The sequence below is a fragment of the Botrytis cinerea genome, chromosome 8 (assembly GCF_000143535.2).
Source record: "Botrytis cinerea B05.10 chromosome 8, complete sequence".
Taxonomy (NCBI): Eukaryota; Fungi; Ascomycota; class Leotiomycetes; order Helotiales; family Sclerotiniaceae; genus Botrytis; species Botrytis cinerea.
In genome coordinates, this window is record NC_037317.1 from 1,015,872 (window position 1) to 1,035,157 (window position 19,286).

Genomic DNA, 19,286 nt, shown 5'->3' on the forward strand with positions numbered 1-19,286 from the left:
ATTGAAAATTGAAAATTGAAAATTGAAAATTGAAAATTGAAAATTGAGAATTGAGAATTGAGAATCCACAAGTCTCATTAATAACGATTCCGGAAAAGCCGAGCGACCTACCACCATTGCACTCTTCTAGAGTTGTTTGTAATCATAACTCCAAATTGGAAAACACACTAGCCATCAGGTACATATCACCAAGAGCAGACAGAGAGAACATCGAGAAACAAGTAAAGCAAGTGAGCGAAATCTGTTCCTTGTATACATGCTATACCATACCATACGTCTCTGAAACCCCGCTAAATCCCTATCAAAAATGACGCCATCATAGCTAACCATATATTTTCCTTTTCACGTGTACCTAATTTTCCTTTCCTTTATCCGCGACGTTACTTTTAGCCACAAGATCTGCTTGCTGTAGATTTCCCTTCAGGACTGTCTCCCCTTGACTCTTATTTGTACTTCCTTCCAAGCCCGATAATGATTCTTTCAAACCGGTCAATTGAAAACTATCATTTCCCATAGGACTTTCCTCCATCTTTACACCCGAGTCCACAAAGATTGGCTCCTCCTCTTCTTTACACACCCCATTTTCGCAGACAAGTATCTTAGTCTTGTCGCTCTTCCCTGCATCCTTCAACAATGGATTTCTCTCTCTCAACCACTGGCCATTTCCCCCCGAAGAATTTAACCGAAGAATCGATCCCAAAGAGCCTCGGGGCTTCTTTTCAAATTCTTGAACCCATCTTCCCCCTAAATCATCACCAGCTGCGTCATGAATCACCACACTCTTTACACCCAAGTGGCTAGCTACAATTGCCGGCATGAAACTAGGGAATAACCACGGATATTGTAACATTTCGGCTTCAAAACTTTTCACAGTTTCTTTCGCCTTCTTTGCATAAGATTCGTCATTGAACATTGAAGATAGGCGATACAAATTTGAGGAAGAGATACCATTTGTAGAAGGTTCGGAAGAATCCATGGCATCTTTGAGACGAAGGATCACGTTTGGAGCAGAGACGGTGGTCGAGAAGAATGCGCCTGTGCCATTTTTGTCGTAGAAAAGATTTATTTGTGATTCTATTGATTGCAATTAGTATTATCTATCAACTGAAAGAAGAATTACTTACGTTGAAGTTCGTCGGCCCATTGAAGCCACTTCTCATCGAAAGTAGTTTCATATAAATCGATAAGTCCTTCAATCAAGAATGCATAATCGTCCGCAAATCCTTGAGTATCACCTCGTCCTTCACGCCAAATCCGGTAGAGAATCTTAGCTTTATCATCATATAAGTTTTTCTTAATGAATGTAGCTGCTTTGAGGGCTGCATCTAGGTACTCTTGAGCCTTAACTGGGTCAAACCCGTTGATAACAGAGGATAATCTAGCCAAAGCCCCTACTGCAATACCATTCCAGCTGACAACGACTTTGTCATCCATAGCCGGCTTTACCCGGTCAGTTTCTCGACGTCTTCTTAATTGCGCTTTGCCTTCCTTGATAACTTTTATGATTTCAGACTCCTTGATACCAAATTGGCTTGCTAATGCAGATGGAGTGCTTGAAATGGCTAATACGTTCTGGTCCATAAATTCGTCATGTGGATCATTCTCCTGCCCTACATTACCATGACCAGTGACGTTGAAGAAAGCTGAAAGTATTAGTCCACGTTCGCTGCCAAGGATATTTTCAAATTCTCGTTTAGTCCAAACATAATAGGCGCCTTCTCGTTTCTCGGAATCGCCATTTTTGTAATAACTATCGGCATCTTCGCTTGAATAAAACCCTCCCTCCGAGTGTGAAAGAGTGGTCGTCAGATAATTCGCGATATCGTATGCGACTCCTAGAAACTCCGGGTCTCGCGACAAAAGAAAGCCATCCAAATAGAGATGTAGAAGCTGTGCGTTGTCGTAAAGCATTTTTTCGAAGTGAGGAAGAGACCAATCAGCAGTGGCAGAATATCTAGCAAAGCCATTTCCAATGTGATCATGAATTCCACCACGAGCCATTTTTCGAAGAGTCGTAATAGCGATTTCTCTAGCATTTTGACAATCAGGAAGTCCAACAATGTCAACTACAGCTTGTGGGAATTGGCCCAAACGGAGCAAGAAGGCAATTTTCGAAGGGGTAGGAAATTTTGGAGCTGATCCAAACCCTCCGTTTGCCTTATCATAGCTACTAGCGAAATGTTCAGTGACTTCTTCCAATAACTCGAGATCAATATTGTCCACACCCTCCCCCAGCCTGTTACTCAAGGTACCCTCATTGGCGAAATCTTTCAACTGCTGCAGACTTTGTGCTGAATCCTGTCTACATCGTGATTCTTGCTCTGACCAAACAGTACTCAATTTATCCAAGATACCTAAAAAGTCGACCTGATCTTCGAAATCTGTCGTCTTACTTGGTCCCCGCCAATATGTACCCCCAAACACTGGCTCCAGACTTGGTGTCAAAAAGACATTCAACGGCCATCCTCCAGAACCAGTTGTGGCTTGTACAAAATTCATATAAATTCTATCAATATCCGGACGTTCTTCGCGATCGATTTTGATGGGTATAAATGAGCTATTTAGTATCGCAGCTACCTCTTCGTTTTCGAATGACTCGCGCTCCATTATATGGCACCCTTTGTTCCATATCGTGAGCCCTTGATCGTATCTTTGGCAAGTTTCAAAGGAGGGAGAACTTACAATGGCAGGAGCTGTAGCCAATGCTCACGAACAACAATTTATTTTCCCGGCGCGCCAAGTCAATTGCTTCATCTCCCCAAAGCTGCCATGCCACCGGATTCGCAGAATGAGCGCGAACATATGGACTCTTGCTTTCACTGGCCCTATTGACCAGCTGCACTATGTCATTCCTCTGTTCCGGTACCGTCGTGGTGGCTTTTCCCAACATACCCTTCAAAGCCTGACCAATGCCTTGCGCCTCCCCCACCCCACGCATGTTTGAACTCATCATGCCTTGAACTCAAATGTATATCTTCGAATTGAAAAGTCTAATAGTCTTGAAGTGGACCGAAATCTGTATGTTCAATCTCAAATGGGAAGGTAAAATTTGCGTGCGCGAGAAGTGGAGTTGAGCTGTTTGTGTTGTCGAGTTGACTCTCAAGGTCACTAACGGGTGTCTCGTTATCCCGATTGAATAGCACGCTTTCGTATTCGAAGAACGACTTTGTTTCAAACAAACGTAGGATATAATCTAAGATATCTTACAATCAAATGGATGCTTAAAAGTGCTCAACGCATTTAAAGAAGAGTGCATACACTACCTGAATCCGGAAAGATATCTATCTTCATGTACCCAATATTGTGTGATGATAGAAAAAAAGTCGAGACGTTTCTAGGCGTATCGCCTTATCGTCAGTATTCCATCACCTCTTTCTTGATTAAGTCAGATGTAGGCACGGACCGTTTTATCCCACGCTGCCACTGCCGAAGACTGACTCATTTTTGCCAAGCTTTATTCATCCCGCACATATCTCAATCACACCTCACTTCAACCATGCATCTATCGTCACATCGTTGTAGATCCGTTTGAACTAGATCGGATCAACGCCCAAGAACGCGGGTGAGGGTTAACGAGATTCTTCATTGACCTGAAGGTAATCGATGAATCATCTTACACTCTGGCAGGTCTCCAAGGAAGGCAAGGAATGCTAAATCACCATCAAATCACAAGCACAGATGCAATCAGGAACCAATGAAGTTTTGGAAAAAGGATCTCAAGGACCTGTTTAAGTTCAACTATGTACAAGAACTGAATAATGAGCAGAAGAATGCTAATACGTGCGAAATAACTTAAAGCAATTAGGAACCCAGGTCTATCAAGGGGTATCTAAAAGGCGCAACGCATAAAGTCAAGAAGGTCGTCAAACACCCAGGGAAGACGCGAGATTCATCCATTTCCGTCCATTTTTAATATGATGTCATTAGATGCGTATAGAAGGTAAGGAGTTGCGGTCCAGAGCTAGGCAACAATACCCCCCTCTCAATAGAAGTTCATACATGAAAGGTTAGTTAAGCTCCAGAGCTTAAACGCCAAGAACTCCTTTATGTGCAAATGGGCATGATATCATTTAAGAGAGAACGTTGGTGGCGAATTCACCGATAACATTTCCTGCTGGGTAGTAGTTGCAGACGCTGTACCAGATGTACATGCCTGGGTAGATGGAGTTGTCGGTTCCGCAAGTCTTGACGGCACATCCAACTTGGTGGGATCCTTGCCAGACGATTTGAGTGAAATGCAAGAAGTCACCAACAGCCTCAGATGGGCTGGCGACACCGTACAAGGATCCGAAGAGAGATTCCTCCTCATACCATTGCTTGATGTGATCAGCGAGGGCAGCTTCGGTAGTAAAAGCACCTGAGTCAGAGTTTCCGGAAACAGCGATGTTTTGTCCGTATCCACCACCACCAGCGGTCCTATTTTGTATTAGCATTATACTTTGTTATACGAGAGAAGAAAACTTACAAGTCATGGGCAAATGTGGTGCAACTACCCTCTTGAGCGGCGTAGTCAGCAAGAGTTTGATTCCAGGTCATGGCGCTAGCTTGATGACTAGCACGAGCATCGTTGTGTGCAGCGACACAAGTTGGGCTGAGAGCATCGGTGGCAGAGGCAACAGCAGCAGTAGTAGCTTCAACGGGGGCGGCGGAACTTGTAGTGACAGCAACAACCTTAGCGGCAGCAGCTTCAGTGGTAGCAACAGGGGCGGCGGCAGCTTCAGTGGTGGCTGGAGCGGCAGCATAGGTAGCTGGAGCTTGGGTTTCAGTAACGACAACGACGGCGACAGATTGGGAAGTTGTGGTTGGTGCCGGGGCAGGGGCGGCTTGAGAGTGAGAGTGTCTGTGAGGTCTAGATTGAGCTGGGGCAGAGACAGTCACGATAACGGGAGCGGGGGTAGGTTCGGCTCCAGCGGTAACGGTGACGGCCTCTCCAGTAACGGTGACCATGACCACGTTTGTAACGATATCAACTTGTGTCTCGACGACTTGAACGGCAGCGCCGATCTCAAGACCCTTCTTGACGAGTGGGGAAGCAGCTGCAAAGGCAGCGCAGACGGAAGCGAGAGCGATTGAGGAACGCATTTTGATTGATGTTGATGGTAATGCGGGTTTTAAATTTCCTTGTGTTGAGATGACTTTTGGAATTTCGTTGCTTTCTTCGAGAAAGTGAGTGAGTGTACTTGGACCGGGAGTTTCGTTATGAAATTGGCGTTAAAGATTGGCAGCACTGCTGTACTCGTGAGGATATATTCTTTCGAAGAATTTCAAGCTGCTCGAAGGAGTGTAAGTGTCTCGAGAGACTGGTTGTAAGGAATGTAAAAGTTGTGGTGGTGGGTAAAAAGGACAATATCCAGATTGGCGGAAAAGAAGGTGGTTTTATTTCAACGGAGTAAAGTTTGACGGATGGGTGAGACTGGGGTTGGTTTACTGTGGAGCGATGCCAATAAGATTTAGTGGGTACTTTTGAAAGTGCTTTGGTCCAGGGTTTCTTGTGGAAAGTAGAAGGATTGGATGATGATGTTTAACAAGGATATTTTCTAATCAAAATAACCCAAAAGGGTAATGAATGAATAAATGAGCGAGTGAAATGGAGAGAATATTCTGGTGAATGAAGTTTAAAAAATTGAAGGGGGAATTGGATTGATATTAAATAACCCAGGGTAATTTCCGTACACGGCGCGCAGAAAGATGGTGTCGACGGATTTCTTTGAGGTTATATTGAGATATCAGACTTCTCTTCTTCTCTTCTTCTCTCCTCTATCGGCAAGAGATTCCCTTTAGCGATCTTTCCTCGAACTCGTCATTCAGCCACCAGAAAGAGTGAACGGGATACGATAATAGAAACTAGACAATCGCGTTAGATCCATGCTTTGTTCCTCAGAATAGAAACACACAAAGGGAAAAGACAAGGACATTATTTACGCAAAGAACTCTCTTGTCAATGTGATAGCGTACGGGATAGACCGAAGATAGCGCATCCAAGATACTTGAAGCCATCTTCACTCGTGCCACATTCACTGACTTACCTTTGAGATTTCCCAATCGCGGTGCTAGCGTGTTAATATTTCTTTAATGATATGAAGACGCAGTACGTGGAGCATGAAAGAAATCTATCTTTCTTTCTTTCCTTTCTCTCGTTCCTTTCCACACTACACTGTACCTAGCTAGGTAGGTAGCCACGAACGAAAATAATTAAGATGAACTCAAGAGCCAGCCAGGGGTGGCTTGGACGATTTCGTGCGGATTGGCAGAGACTAGACTTTTTGGAGGAGGAGCGGTTTTGCTGGGGTTTGATCTTCTTCCGCGCGCTGCAATTGGTTCTCTTTCCTCCCGCGGAGGGTTAGCAGACGAATCACGGTGCGCGAGGATGAGGGGGGGGGGTAGGGGTGCTCGCTGTCATTCTCTACTCTGTCTGAAACACTTTATACAAGCCTTATTTGCTTCATCTCGGACAGCCGGGACTAGAGACGGTACGTACCTTTTGGGTTTGGAGGGAAAGTGGTGGGTGGTGCTGGGGCTTTTCGCGGGTAGGTAGATGCTGCTAGGGGTAGGTAGGTAGGTTGGCAGCGGTCAATGGTGATGGTGATGGTGATAGATATGAAATTATTATGTGAAGTGATATTATGTGAAATGATATTGATGCGAGTAAAATTGGGATTTGGACGTCGAGAGAGCAATGTAAGATGAGGAAGCAGGAGCATAAAAAGTCTGGAGATTATAATTTCGATTCTGATTCAAGCACCGATTTATTATTATCGAGGAAGGGCAAGAATGAATGGGCGTGAGCGCTTGCTTGCTTGCTTGCTTGCAGGTGAATAATGCGCATGAGACGATTATTCAGAATGCGATGACGAATCAAATCATACCATCGATTGATTACTTCCAACACGTTTTTTCTCTCCTCGAAACAATTCTCATTCACGAGCACAACCGTCGGGGAATTTTGCGCTCTTGTACGATGGGGGAGAGAGAGAGAGAGAGAGACAGAGACAGAGAGGGATAGTGCCCTGGTGTTTCGGTTGAAACAGTTTCGTACAACGGCTCCTGTGGACATGCTTCTTTTCATACCGGTCTGTGAAGATCTAACGTTTTCACAATATTGAATTTTTTTTTTTTTTTTACCAATGCGAGGATTCGATTGTGTCTTTGGTCGTGGAGAATTCAATTCAATATACGTTAGCTCGCGACCTACGTACGTACAGTAAGGGGAATCTCGAAACGCTGGAGGCAGAGACAGGGAAAAGGAACAAATCTGACGGGATTTTCTGGGAAATGCTGTGAAACCCGAAACCAAGCCTCCGTGTGATGTATATTTACCAAAAGATCGTTCCTGGAGGATCAAAAAGGTTGGGCTGAAGGGTTTGGTGGAGATCACCGTGGCCGTTGGGTGTGAGCCTTATTAGGGTCGGTGGTCGTTGTTGGATTGTCGATGGACAGGTATGAAGAGCCTTGCATAGGTAATGACCCAGACCAGAAGGATTCATTCACCGATCGATCAATTGATAGATAGCGTAGATCGAGCAAGGGTGCACGAAGAGCGAATTGAGTTATTCCAGCAGTTAATCAAGTCACCAGGCCACAATCATTCATCTATCTACTGTAAACTCCCGATCCATGGCCATATCACTTCACATTATATGAGGTATTTAGCACTGCAACCAAACGACAGGCTCATAACCACACACGCATCTCTTGCTTCCCGTCCGTCCCACGGAAACGCACGTCGAAACGAAGAGGTATAAAACCTCATCCAGCAAACGTGATGTCATATCGACGGAGTCCAGATTTCACAGAAGCACGCGGCAGTTCATCTCGTATTGATTAATGAAACGAGCGTGTGGGACCAACAAGATTCCCAACAGGGTCTCGCATGAATTTCGCTCCCTGAATGATGCTGGTGCTGCTTGTCAAGATTGCAAGAACGAGAGTCTGGGGATGACATGGATGAGCAGCATCTCTCTGCTCGATGCGTTTGTGTTTCGTTTCTGTTTTACCTCGCTGGCAAGAGCTACAGCATAGCTCAGCTCAGCTCAGCTCCGAAGAGACGCAGATTGTCAAACTCAAACTCGTAATAGTAATAATAATAATATACACACGCCAAATACTAATAGAGTGAAAACCTCGCCAGTTAAGGAATTGTGAAGGTTCCAAGATTCTTGGACGAAGGTCTAGAAACCATTTCGACAACCCGTATCACATGTTGTGAATCATATTCCTGTGGTCAGAGGAAGAGCAAGGTCTAGAGTATGCACCCATTCTTATTGGATTTTCGATTCGCTCGGCACGCTTGGGAGAATCTGGTACCTGCATTAGATCTCCTCACCATAAGCAGGAACTAACAATCATAGCCGAGCATTTTTTTCATCACGAGCGTCTGTCTGGTACGCTGAGCGGATAGGTACGGTACATACCCGGGAAGAATCAGGGGCATCAAAATTGATTCATTGGGGAAAATAACTTTCGTCTGATTCGTACAGAGAAATATGCCTCGCAAGTTGTGTGTGCTCCGTATAGCTCTTGAATTTATTGTACGACTGTTTCACTCCTGCCTACACGTACCTACGGGACCTACACGTACCGACCCTATCTATCTATCTATCTATCTATCTATCTACCTACCAATCTATCTATCTACCTACCTACCAATCTATCTCCCTATCTATCTACAAAATATAGCCAGGAGAATAAATTAGTCAACCCCAAACAGCAAGAAGTAAGGTTAGCCTTTTCTTTTAACATGTTTGATCGTAAAGCTTGGCACAACGGAGGAGAGGGGGAAAGAAGGAAACAAAACAAAAGCACTGATCTGATAGCTCGCACGGCTCGGAGTTTTTGATACACCATTCATAGGGATGAGAGATTACTGTTTTACGATAGCTATCAGATCTTCATTGCAATACGTTAGCTAGGTGCAGTGCGTTCCGCAGATCGTCACTGCCGTGTTTGCATTATTGTTGCATTACTGCATGCACAAGGCCAATGTCCATGTCCATTTTGGTGATTGGATCAGGGAGCAGGGAGATTGGAGAGCAGGCGTGGCTCTCTTTCTATGGAGATGCTTGCCAATGTTACCGTGTTTCCTCGCAGACTTATTTTCCAATTGAGTGTGAGTGAGGGCGTGTATCCGTTTGTAGTCGTAATCCGCTGCATCATTTTGTATTCACCGTTAGATTGCCTACCAACAATTTGGAGTCTTCATTCTTCTTTCGTCACCGTCCTCGACTTCGCTCTCAGAATCGAAACCTGAATCGAGATCGAAATTGTCGTGGCCGCGGAGTATACGGAGCACACTATAGCATCAGCATCAGCATCCAGAATCATTGCAGTATGAGAAACGGTACTGCCGGTACAGTAGTGGAAACTCTCAGCCAACAAATCTCCTTACCCCATCGACCCCATCGACCATTAAATGATCCTTTACGTGTCCATCATTTTATTTCCCTCATTCAATTAAATTCACACACTCTCTCCTTCTCCATTTCATAACTCACCTGTTATATTCCCGGCTCCACGCACCCTTAGCACGAACCAATATCGTCCCAATCGTTCTAGAACGCAAGGGAATCTTTGAGGGGTTGAGAAAATTGGCCCTACAGGCCTACATGCCCTGGAAACCCGTGTCCCGATTGCTATATTACCAGGATTTCTACTGGGGCCTGACGTTCATGAAATGAGATTTTGATTGCGAGTTTGGGTACAGGCGGTCACCACGGTGTATGGATGGACAGGACTCCACTGCGGCATCTCCAATCCCATCTCCCTCTTTCGTCTAGGCAAGGGCAAGAAAGGTATGTAGGGGAATCCCTTTGTTAATATCAGGTCCTTGCAAAACCACAAAGTCCAGAAGAGATCTGCATGAAAGCTTAGAAATGGGAAATGGGAAATGGGAAATGGGAAATCCAGTCGATGCCGCAATGGAGGAGGTGTACAAAGACAAATTGAGGATATATTTCGCATTACAGTACAATGAAATTTATTTATACAATCGGAGACGCCGCGTCGTCATGATGTTCCTTTGAAGAAAGAATCCTTGACTCAGCCTCAGGAAGAGAAAGGAGAATTTATGACTCGGATGGTCTCGGACGAAACATGAAATAAAGGCAAGTTTAGCCGACGATGGGCCGATCAGAAGCGTGGGCGTGGATAGCCTCGAGCAAAACATCTTCTGTTCATCACGATATCAAGTCTTGATCATTTTTCGGTTTTCTACAAAGCGTTCCCAATAAGTTTATTGTGCTCAAGTGTTGTGTAAAATGCATTTCCCGTTGTGATAGCTTCAACACGACGATTTCATCTCCACACTTGATGAGCTTTGCTCCATTCCATGCTACTGCGTATATTGTAAATACCGCTCATATGAACCATTATTCTTGATATCCCCTTCTATTTCAAAGAGTGGTCGGCAACGCTGTGCTTCTGAATAGAGTTGTGGTTATCAGAAGAGGTCAACATGTGATGGTAGTCCATAACACAACATTGACAGGATGCAATGGGAATCAAATGGGGAACTGAGTGTGCTACATGTAATGGGGACCGGTTGGGCTATGGATAGATTTCAGTATGTATGTATGTATGTTGAAGGATGTTCACAGTCAATTGTATTAGGTGTGGTGAAAACTTCCGGCATGGGTACTAGTGTATGCCACGCTATGTATACCACGTTACAGATATGTTGAATGATATATATTAAAATGAAGCTAATCGGCAATTTAAGGATTTCCTTTGTTTACAAGTAAGAGAAACAACAAAAGTAAATAAAGAAACTCAGCTTTACTCAACAAACTACACATAAAAGAAACAACAAAGGCAATTTAAAAAGCTTAGCTCCACGCAACACACTACACAGTGCTCTCTTTCCCAAATCCTTTCTCCCACAGTTCCTTGAATAGCCCTCCCTCTTTTCGGATCAAATCCTCCGGCGCCCCATCCTCCACCACACTCCCCTTATCAAGAACTAAAACCCTATCGTAACTCCTAATCGTTCCCAATCTATGAGCTACAGCAAGCACTGTCCAGCCCTTAAAGTCCTCATCCAAAATCCTCAACATGATCTCTTCACTAGCAGAATCAACATTGCTCGTCACCTCATCGAGCACCAGAATTCCATGATCCTTATTTCCCAGCGCCACTTTCCTGATTAATGCTCTTGCGATGCAGAAAAGTTGCTGCTGACCTTGACTCAGAGGCGTTGCGTTCATGGGTACTTCTAAACCTCCGTTATTGCATATTATGTCCCATAGCCCAACACGAACAAGCGCAGTTTGGATTGCTTGGCTGTCTAAAGAATGAAACGGATCTGCATTGAAGCCGACAGTGCCAGATAGAAAGTAAGGTTCTTGGGGAATGGTGATGAAAGAACAGCGTACTGATTCACGGCGGAGAGTAGAAATGGAAATGTTGTCAATGAGGATATCTCCTGTTTTTAGCTCGAGCATCCGGAAGAGTGCTAATGTTAGAGATGATTTGCCACTGTGGAGAAATGTGTTAGATCTTTAAACGTGGATAACGGATTAGAGTAAACTCACGACCCAGTCCTTCCAACTATACCCAGTTTCGTGCCACCCTCAATGCAAAATGAGACACCCTTCACAGCAGGATCGTCGACACTGTCAATACGGTTAGTAGATTACATGTAACTTCCCTAGTAGGATCTTACCCATAAGCTGCAGTCACATCTTTAAACTCGACTTTAGCTTTAACAGGCCATTCCGGTGGCGGTGGATTGACTTCCAAAGAACCGTTTTCCGACAAAGTATTCATCTCAAAGCTCTTCACTCTGGCTACAGCACCAATAGAAGTTTCTAGCTGAGTCCATTTTCGAATAAGAAAACTCAACGTCGAGTTGAATTGTAGAATATTTACTAACGCGATCCCGAGAGTGCCTGCACTGGTAGTTCCACGCATTTGTGTTGCAAACGTGATGAGAATAACAGCAATACCAGCAATGACGAGATCCAAAACAAGATTGAGCCATCTCTGTATGCAGTAAAGTAAGTAGTAGGGTTTCTGCGAGACGTCCAGAAGTTCTCGATTCTTCTCGGCTGATTGGGTTTGCCAGCCAAATGCACGAATCGTCGTGAGTCCGCTGAGCGTTTCTGTAAAGTGGGAGTAGAGCGGTGATTTGGATTCTAGATCTAATAACCGGAGTTGTCTCGATGTCTTCAAGTAAACTTTCTGTAGGATATAAAGGGTTCCGATGATTAATGGCAGAATGACCCCGACGTATTTGGCTCCAATGGCAATGAGTATTGCTTGAGCAATTGCCATGAATGAACCTGCGAATGTGTCGACGATTCCTATTAAGAGCTCCATGTCGATTAAACTCATGTCTTGACTGAATCTATAGAGTGTCAGTTGATATTGATCAGTGTTAGAGAATCAAGTTACCGACCTATTTAGGGTTACCCCGCTATCAGTTGCAGTGAACCAGGAATATGGCGCCGACATGACCGTATGCAAGAGCGTGCGGTGAAGATTAATAGAAGCATATGGGCCTGCAGATAGCAATGTGACGCATAGCAATCCCCCGATTCCACACAGAGCCAACACGGATAGCATTGCATATAAGCCCATATACATATTGGTGTAGACACCCGAATGATCCGTCTCCGCTTTAGACCATAGTTCTAGGAGAACAGCTTGGAACTCGCTAGAAAACGTATAGAGAACCACTGTTCCGATGAAAAGACAGAAATAGATCCGGCCTACTGACTTTGCGAAGTAGAAGTAAACACTGGCGTCACCATCTTGACGATTTATGTCGTTGGGTTCAAGTGATTTTGGTTTGGTCGGTGCATTTTTCATGGCTTCTGCGATGGGGATTTCGGCTGATTTCATGTCTGGACTTTCATGCAATATCAAGTCTTTGACATGGCTATCATTGTTCTCGCGAAGTTTACGAAAATGTCCCTGCTCGAGAATGCTGCCATTGTTGGATAGAACAATTATGTTATCGGCAGATTGCAGATGTTCAACTATATGTCGTCAGCTCAATTCATTTTGTTTGTGATCTTACTCGAGTTTGCGCTTACCTGCATGCGTGGCAAGAACCACAGTTATGTTATGCAATTTGCAAAGTCCTTCTTTACCAAAAATATTGCGGAATACAGCTTTATTTGTCTTGTAGTCTAGACCACTGAAAACATCATCGATCAAAATTAAGTCTTTTCTGGAGTATAATGCGCGTGCCAATGCCTGAACACGATTAGCCTCAATCTAGGAAGTAGATCAATGTCTCGATATAAACAGTAAAGCGACTCACCAATCTCTGCTTCTGTCCCCCGCTCAGAGCCGCCCCATCGCTACCAACTACTGTTTCCTCGCCATCGGGAAACGTAGCAATATCCTGATTTAGTACACAGGCTTTGAGCACCGCATTATACCAAACCTCATCATAGCTCGACCCCGCAAGCACGAGTTCCCGGAGTTTGCTATTGGGCAACCATGGCGTCTGAGAACAAAACGCAATGTTTGAAGTATGCGTAAATACAAATCCTTTGCTACTTGGTAATTCTCCAAGCATTGCTTTTAGGAGACATGATTTTCCACTTCCAATGGCACCGATAACTAGTGTTAAAGTCCCACGAGAAATTTCAAGATTGATGTCTTTGAGAACTGGCGTGCCTTCAGATGAGAAATTGAACGATGCGTCTTTGATTGTAATGAGATCTGTTTTCTGAACGTGGGACGCAGAGGCAGGCATGACTGAACGAATTGTTTGCAACTCAATCTCATGGGGAACGAGATTGGCATCGTCTCTAGATTCCTCAGAAATCGAGATGCGTTCAGAATCTGGACTGGAAAATCTAGGATCGTTACGGTCTTTTGTCCTGATATAAGTCTGGATTCTTTCCATACATCCCATTGCGGCCGCAAATCTTTCTCTCGAGTTAGTCATGTCTATTGAATGCCCATGAAAATAACATACGTAGGAATAGTCTGAACCATTTCTGAAACCGGCGCACTCAACAACGAAATCAAAGACAAACTAGTGAAAGCCTGTCCAACATTCAACGTTGCCGATTCTTTAGTTCTTTGAATCAGAATATAGACAATAAACGTTATAGCTGGTCCGCACAGGGTCGTGATATTAGATGTCACAGCAGTGGCAATAATGTTCCTACGAAACGGCTTCGCATACTCGAGTTCCTGGACACGAAGCTCCTGCAAGGCTTCAGATAAGCGAGTTGTGAGTCCCTGCATCTTGATCCCCCTTATGGATTTAAGTGCGGAAGATGTAATCGCCACGCGTTTTTGCACCGCTTCGACCCATTCCTTCTGAGTGTGTTTCGCCCATTTCATGATTGAGAATGCTCCAATCGTGCACGCTACAGATGTTAGGGAATGATATTCTAAAATTTCTAACTTGGCTCACCGAGTGAAATAATGACAGGCGCGATACATGCTAGGCCCATTTCCCGCTGTAATAAATATGCCGCAATGCCAGCTTCGATCGGGCCAGCCCATAAAATATCAACGCTACCAAACCCAGTTCCAATGCGTTCTATATCTGTACTCATCAGTGTGACTGCTGCAGAATCGCCTGCAGAGTGTGCATCGAGAGCTAGCGTTACATTATAAATAATGCAGACTAATCCGCCTCTAATCATGGTGATGACTCGGAATATCTGGTGTTGATACTGGGCAGTGCTAATCGCCAAGCCGAGATATATAAGAGCTGTTGCGCCAATTAACGCATATCCGATATTCTGGTTTCCCGGCGTCTCGGGAGTTTCAATCAACGAGATGGCTCGATTTATGAGCAATGGCTGAGAGAATTTGAACCCAATTAGGCAAAGACGCGGAAAGACAAGTGTGAGCAGAGAAACCTTGAAACTTGTAAGGATAGCGAAGAGGAGGGAATATTTCCCATTGCGCGATTGCTTTTGCCATGCATTTTGCATTTTTGTCTCTAGGGAAGAAGATGACAAGGCTTGATCGGTATCAAAAAGATCACCAAGACTGAGCAGATTTCGGTGCCCATTTTGAATGAGTATATTGAGCCACCAGAAAAGACTTGCATTTATAACTCCTGCCAAAGCTTCGGGGGGATATCTGTTGTATGGATCCTTTAGAAAAGATCTTTTCTCGAACACTTCGAGACATAGTAGAACTGCTTTGGCTAGCACACTAGATGTAAATAATGCCGATGATGCTGTGTTTCCATGTTGCAACCAAAGTGTTCTTGTCTGAGCTATATCTAACAGTGTGGAAAGGAGAAGATAAGTGCAAATTACTAATGAAGGGCGTATAGATCGATTATTTTCCAGGTTCGATAATGCTGCGAGACCAATCGTGGCAATTACTGACAGGACGGCTGCTGGAATAGATACGAGTGTTTGTTGACCCTGAGAAACTATCCATGATGCCAAAAGAGCAATTTGAAGACACAAAATCACTGATATTACAATCTGCCGTTGTTAGAGCCCCGCGTATGGTAATGATGGATGGGGTAAACTCACTAATTTAAACCCCCAAAGTGAATTCGGCAGTGTTTTTCTCTTCTCCCGATATAGCTTCGGTATTCTCAGAGAAAGAAGTACGATAAATATTGCAGATGGACCGACGGTGAAAACGCTCTGCTCGAAAAGTAACGTGAAGTCGAATTGTCTGCGACATGGATCGACCCGAGGACCAAAAAAAGCATCTGCATCTGCAACACAAACGCTAGAAGCGTTCATGACTAAGAAATGTTTCTACGAGACAAACTCATGCAATGCCGAAAAGCAAGCAGGAATGGAGAGTAATACGGGCTTGGCAGTCGAGATGTAGGTCGGTTTTGTTGGATGTCGTTCCGAGTTACCGGTACCGATATCAGGCTCAGGGGTATGCTGCAGTTTACCCGAAGTGGCTAACAGTTCCGAGCCTAAACTGTATGGGCAGCAAGAAAGCTAGGGTTTTCTCTCTAAACAGCTGATAAGCATACTGTTCTCGAACCACTACCCCAAAAATAGCATTGTTGACAGACTCGAGATAGATAAGAAAATGCTTTTCTATTAGCACTCCCGGATCTCGGCCCAAAAGATCAAATATAGTTAAGCATGAGTTGTTTGAACTGGCCATTGGCTAGTGCTTATATGGCCATTGATTCACGCCCTTCCACAATCATATTCAATTCTTGTGACGTGCTCTCAAGGTACTTTTGCGTGAAGACTTCCCATTTTTCTGGAGATCTCTGTAGAAAATCTTCAATCAGATGTATGGGAAGCTTAGCGGTCGTTGATCATGACTACGTCCGAGCTTCGCTTACGCTCAGGGAAGACGGCCTGACTCAGAGACCTGACAAAGCATCAATAGGGATGAAGTATATGTATGGATGCAGTGGCTTGGAAATTTGAAGAGCGTCATCGTATACCGCGCCCCATTGGAATTTCGCAAGCCGTGAAGCCTCATAGCTTCATATCCTCATAATGTCTTCCTCAACCCCCACTCTTGTCAACATCGGCACTCACTCACTCGCCCTCTACACCCACGGCCCAGAGCCCATCAGTTCCAAAGATCCCGTTGTATTATTCATAGCAGGCGTGGAAAGTACCAGTCGCATTTGGGCGGCTGTGACGCGGTTACTTTCTCCCTCTTTACGCAGCTACAATTACGACCGGTCTGGCTATGGCAATTCCGAGCTCTCGCCTCTCGCACCCACAGCCGAGAACATTGCGTTAGAACTCTCTTATCTAATTAAGAAAGCTTCTATTTCAAATCCTCTAGTTCTCGTTGGACATTCTTGGGCCGGTGTACTGATAAACGAATTCATTGCCCTTACAGGAAATGGCCCTCATATCGCTGGTGTAGTATTCGTCGATGCCAATCACGAGACTGCGCTACAGGTTTTAAATCCTAATGATGCAAATCTGCAAGCGATTTCCGAAGGCGTTGACTTCTTTTCTGGTATTGGTATCAGATCGGAGCATAAGTTCAGCCCCGAAGAATGGGATGCATTCGATGGCGAGGGAGCAACAGAGAAATATTTACTACAGGCAAAGAAAGAGGAAGATGAATACGCCCCGAGTTTTGAAACTTTGCTGAAGAAAGAGCTGCGGGGAAAGCAGCCGCTGCTTGGAAACAAACCGGTTTATGTAATTGGGGGCCTGAGGAGCAGGGATTGGAGTGGGTTGTATAAGGCTGGTGTTGAAAGGGGGAATGGAACTGAGGAGCAGAGGATTCATGTTAGGAACCTGATCAAAATTGCCGATAAGAAGAGCGAGGGGCTCATGAAGGAACATTTGAAACTTTCTACGAGGGGAAAGCTCGTGTTTGCTGACGAGAGTGGTCACTTTGTCCTGGTAACTCAGCCGGATATGGTTGTAGATGGAGTGAAGTGGGTCTTGGATGAACTAAAAATTTCCTAGATGGGGAAGATAAGTAGGGAAGGTTTTATACTAATTCATATGTGAATCTACGTAATTGAGCTGCGCTTTATGTGTACGAAAAAGGCCGAGGGTGAAGGTCACGTTGAATCATGAGTTTTGGAGTCAAAGTCGACTGATGCATCTAAACACGATTAGTTTTTTTTGCAGTGTAATGTCAGTTGATTCCTCCACCAAAGACATTCAACGCCTTATTCTTTGGTGTGGAAGCCACTATTGGAACGGCGAAATGCTTTCCGAATTATCATGATAGAGGGTTGGGATGCTTTGAAAGATGTAAGAATATAAGAATTAGAAGGGCCCTGCGGGAAAGTGCTTTACTGTTGTATTTGTCTCTAGCTTAATAGATTTTGAGGGTCAACTAGACAGAAAGGGTGAAGAACTCGGAGACTTGTGGACAGTATTCATGTTATGCGCGAGTTCTGAAGCGAGAAAAAGCTGCAAAAGTCCAATGAAGCTAGAATGCCTGGAAAGAAAGAGTCACATATTTTGAAGCCTAAGGCTTTGAAGCGTAAAGTGCTGCACGGTAAAAAAGAAATTTGGTCCAGTGTTCGAGTCTAGGAGATTGGAAAGGGGTATCTAGCTCCGATATTGAAAATAAAGAGGCTGATGTATCTGCCACTCGTGAAGCGTCACGCACATAACTACTCAAAGCAAAGACTTTAGAGTCATCGTGCAATGCCAAAAGGCTGCCCAATCAGCTTCCAAAATATAGCGACGCTATTGTTCCACTGATGAAGATTGAAATTGCGGATGTAGATCTATTCTCAAGATTAAGACTTGGCGAGTGATTGTACATCCAGAAGCTACTTCATTACTGTGAGCTCTTCATATTCAACTCCTTCATAAAAATGCTCTCCATGCCTATTGGAGTAAACTATAAAAATAAGACTATTGGATAGCAGCATCATGTACGGATCAAGAGTTTCTTAGCTTGACCCTGAACTCATTCACATCATTAAGGGATTCGGTATCCATCATATGGCTCAATTTCATAGCCAAGAAGAACCAGTCGTTGCCATAAAACACAAAACAGAAGGTATGCGCGTGACAACCGAGAGATTTGATTATCCCACACAAATTCTTTCCAAGGGGAGTATTGCAGCTGTTGCAAGTATCACAAGTCACGAGGTAAGTTTTCTGGACCTCCTGCTCGTTTGTATGTCTTTATAGCCCGAGTTGTTACTTTCTGGGCCCCCCAAAGACTTTAAAATTCATATGAGTCAATTGTACCAGATGGTTAGGTGTTGAGAAGGTCTTCTTGTCTTCTCTAAGTCCAGATCGTCGCAGCTTATTATTCAAAGGTGTGCTGTACTCGCATAGCTATCATCACGTAGTGTAAATGACTGCAAATGACTCGAGTTCACGATTGATAGACCATCTCTGCACCATCATCCACAAATGCTTCCGCCGGGCCTCCCTGATATATATCCAAACAGCATTGTACGAGTTCCGCCGCAGCGTTCCACAACAACAAGGTCAAGTTTTTCGCGCCTAAAAATACACACTACTAGACACGAGTCCAGACTGGGGACGAGCTAGTGAAATGTTAGCTCGAGTTATTCTTCGTGGGGAACGCACTATATTTGAACGTCGTCGTAGAGCGTGTTATATGACTAATGCAATGATAGAGATACAAGATTTTAGAGCTTGTATATGAAAAACGGTGGAGAGTACGCTGGTTACTTATTCAGGGACGTTTTCCAGGGAGGTGGAAGCTAGTCCAAGTTCATTCACTATGGATTTGTGCAAAGCCGATATATACGAGGAGATACATGTAAGCAGTAGCATGGAATGGTCTGAATTATCTTTTTGATTAGCCACTTGCGATAATATTTATATATATTCTCCCAGTTTCTTCTCAATCGCACAACACATTATGATTACAAAACACTTCGAACTTGCTTCCACCACGAAAAG

General features: G+C 44.3%; 4 protein-coding genes across 6 annotated transcripts; 1 reads left to right on the forward strand and 3 right to left on the reverse strand.

The window, feature by feature from the left end:
- Positions 1-58: 58 nt before the first annotated feature.
- BCIN_08g02670 (hypothetical protein) lies at positions 59-3,376 on the reverse strand. The gene is made up of 3 exons (XM_024694520.1): positions 2,683-3,376; positions 1,125-2,618; positions 59-1,074 (listed from the first exon to the last, which is right to left on the reverse strand). Exons 1-3 carry the CDS (start codon positions 2,951-2,953, stop codon positions 353-355), a joined length of 2,487 nt encoding a protein of 828 aa, XP_024550310.1. The 5' UTR covers positions 2,954-3,376; the 3' UTR covers positions 59-352.
- A 58-nt stretch (positions 3,377-3,434) lies between these two features.
- On the reverse strand, positions 3,435-7,095 carry BCIN_08g02680 (hypothetical protein). 2 transcript variants are annotated; one of them, XM_024694521.1, is made up of 4 exons: positions 6,479-7,095; positions 6,027-6,322; positions 4,466-5,844; positions 3,435-4,416 (listed from the first exon to the last, which is right to left on the reverse strand). In XM_024694521.1, the coding sequence occupies exons 3-4, from the start codon at positions 5,080-5,082 to the stop codon at positions 4,071-4,073; spliced, it is 963 nt and encodes a 320-aa protein (XP_024550311.1). In that variant the 5' UTR covers positions 5,083-5,844; positions 6,027-6,322; positions 6,479-7,095; the 3' UTR covers positions 3,435-4,070. The 2 variants fall into 2 exon arrangements, with proteins under 2 accessions (XP_024550311.1, XP_024550312.1); XM_024694522.1 differs by having other exon boundaries at positions 6,027-6,327.
- Positions 7,096-10,655: 3,560 nt separating this feature from the next.
- BCIN_08g02690 (hypothetical protein) lies at positions 10,656-15,731 on the reverse strand. 2 transcript variants are annotated; one of them, XM_024694523.1, is made up of 9 exons: positions 15,462-15,731; positions 14,375-15,410; positions 13,928-14,327; positions 13,262-13,877; positions 13,032-13,194; positions 12,392-12,974; positions 11,657-12,340; positions 11,526-11,606; positions 10,656-11,469 (listed from the first exon to the last, which is right to left on the reverse strand). In XM_024694523.1, exons 1-9 carry the CDS (start codon positions 15,678-15,680, stop codon positions 10,839-10,841), a joined length of 4,413 nt encoding a protein of 1,470 aa, XP_024550314.1. In that variant the 5' UTR covers positions 15,681-15,731; the 3' UTR covers positions 10,656-10,838. The 2 variants fall into 2 exon arrangements, with proteins under 2 accessions (XP_024550314.1, XP_024550313.1); XM_024694524.1 differs by having other exon boundaries at positions 10,656-11,606.
- Positions 15,732-16,134: 403 nt separating this feature from the next.
- On the forward strand, positions 16,135-17,849 carry BCIN_08g02700 (hypothetical protein). Its single transcript, XM_001551936.2, has one exon. It carries the CDS (start codon positions 16,410-16,412, stop codon positions 17,346-17,348), a length of 939 nt encoding a protein of 312 aa, XP_001551986.1. The 5' UTR covers positions 16,135-16,409; the 3' UTR covers positions 17,349-17,849.
- The last annotated feature ends 1,437 nt before the right edge of the window (positions 17,850-19,286 follow it).

Excerpts from the sequence above, each read along its gene's own strand:
- BCIN_08g02670 (XM_024694520.1), bottom strand. The coding sequence starts at position 2,953 with ATGATGAGTTCAAACATGCGTGGGGTGGGGGAGGCGCAAGGCATTGGT. Across the intron at positions 2,619-2,682 it reads TGGCTACAGCTCCTGCCATT|GGTGCCATATAATGGAGCGC; the intron begins GTAAGTTCTCCC and ends TATGGAACAAAG. Across the intron at positions 1,075-1,124 it reads ATGGGCCGACGAACTTCAAC|AATCACAAATAAATCTTTTC; the intron begins GTAAGTAATTCT and ends TGCAATCAATAG.
- BCIN_08g02690 (XM_024694523.1), bottom strand. The coding sequence starts at position 15,680 with ATGAACGCTTCTAGCGTTTGTGTTGCAGATGCAGATGCTTTTTTTGGT. Across the intron at positions 13,878-13,927 it reads ATGGTTCAGACTATTCCTAC|ATTTGCGGCCGCAATGGGAT; the intron begins GTATGTTATTTT and ends CTCGAGAGAAAG. Across the intron at positions 12,975-13,031 it reads GGTTCTTGCCACGCATGCAG|TTGAACATCTGCAATCTGCC; the intron begins GTAAGCGCAAAC and ends GACGACATATAG.
- BCIN_08g02680 (XM_024694521.1), bottom strand. The coding sequence starts at position 5,082 with ATGCGTTCCTCAATCGCTCTCGCTTCCGTCTGCGCTGCCTTTGCAGCT. Across the intron at positions 4,417-4,465 it reads ACCACATTTGCCCATGACTT|GACCGCTGGTGGTGGTGGAT; the intron begins GTAAGTTTTCTT and ends AATACAAAATAG.
- BCIN_08g02700 (XM_001551936.2), top strand. The coding sequence starts at position 16,410 with ATGTCTTCCTCAACCCCCACTCTTGTCAACATCGGCACTCACTCACTC.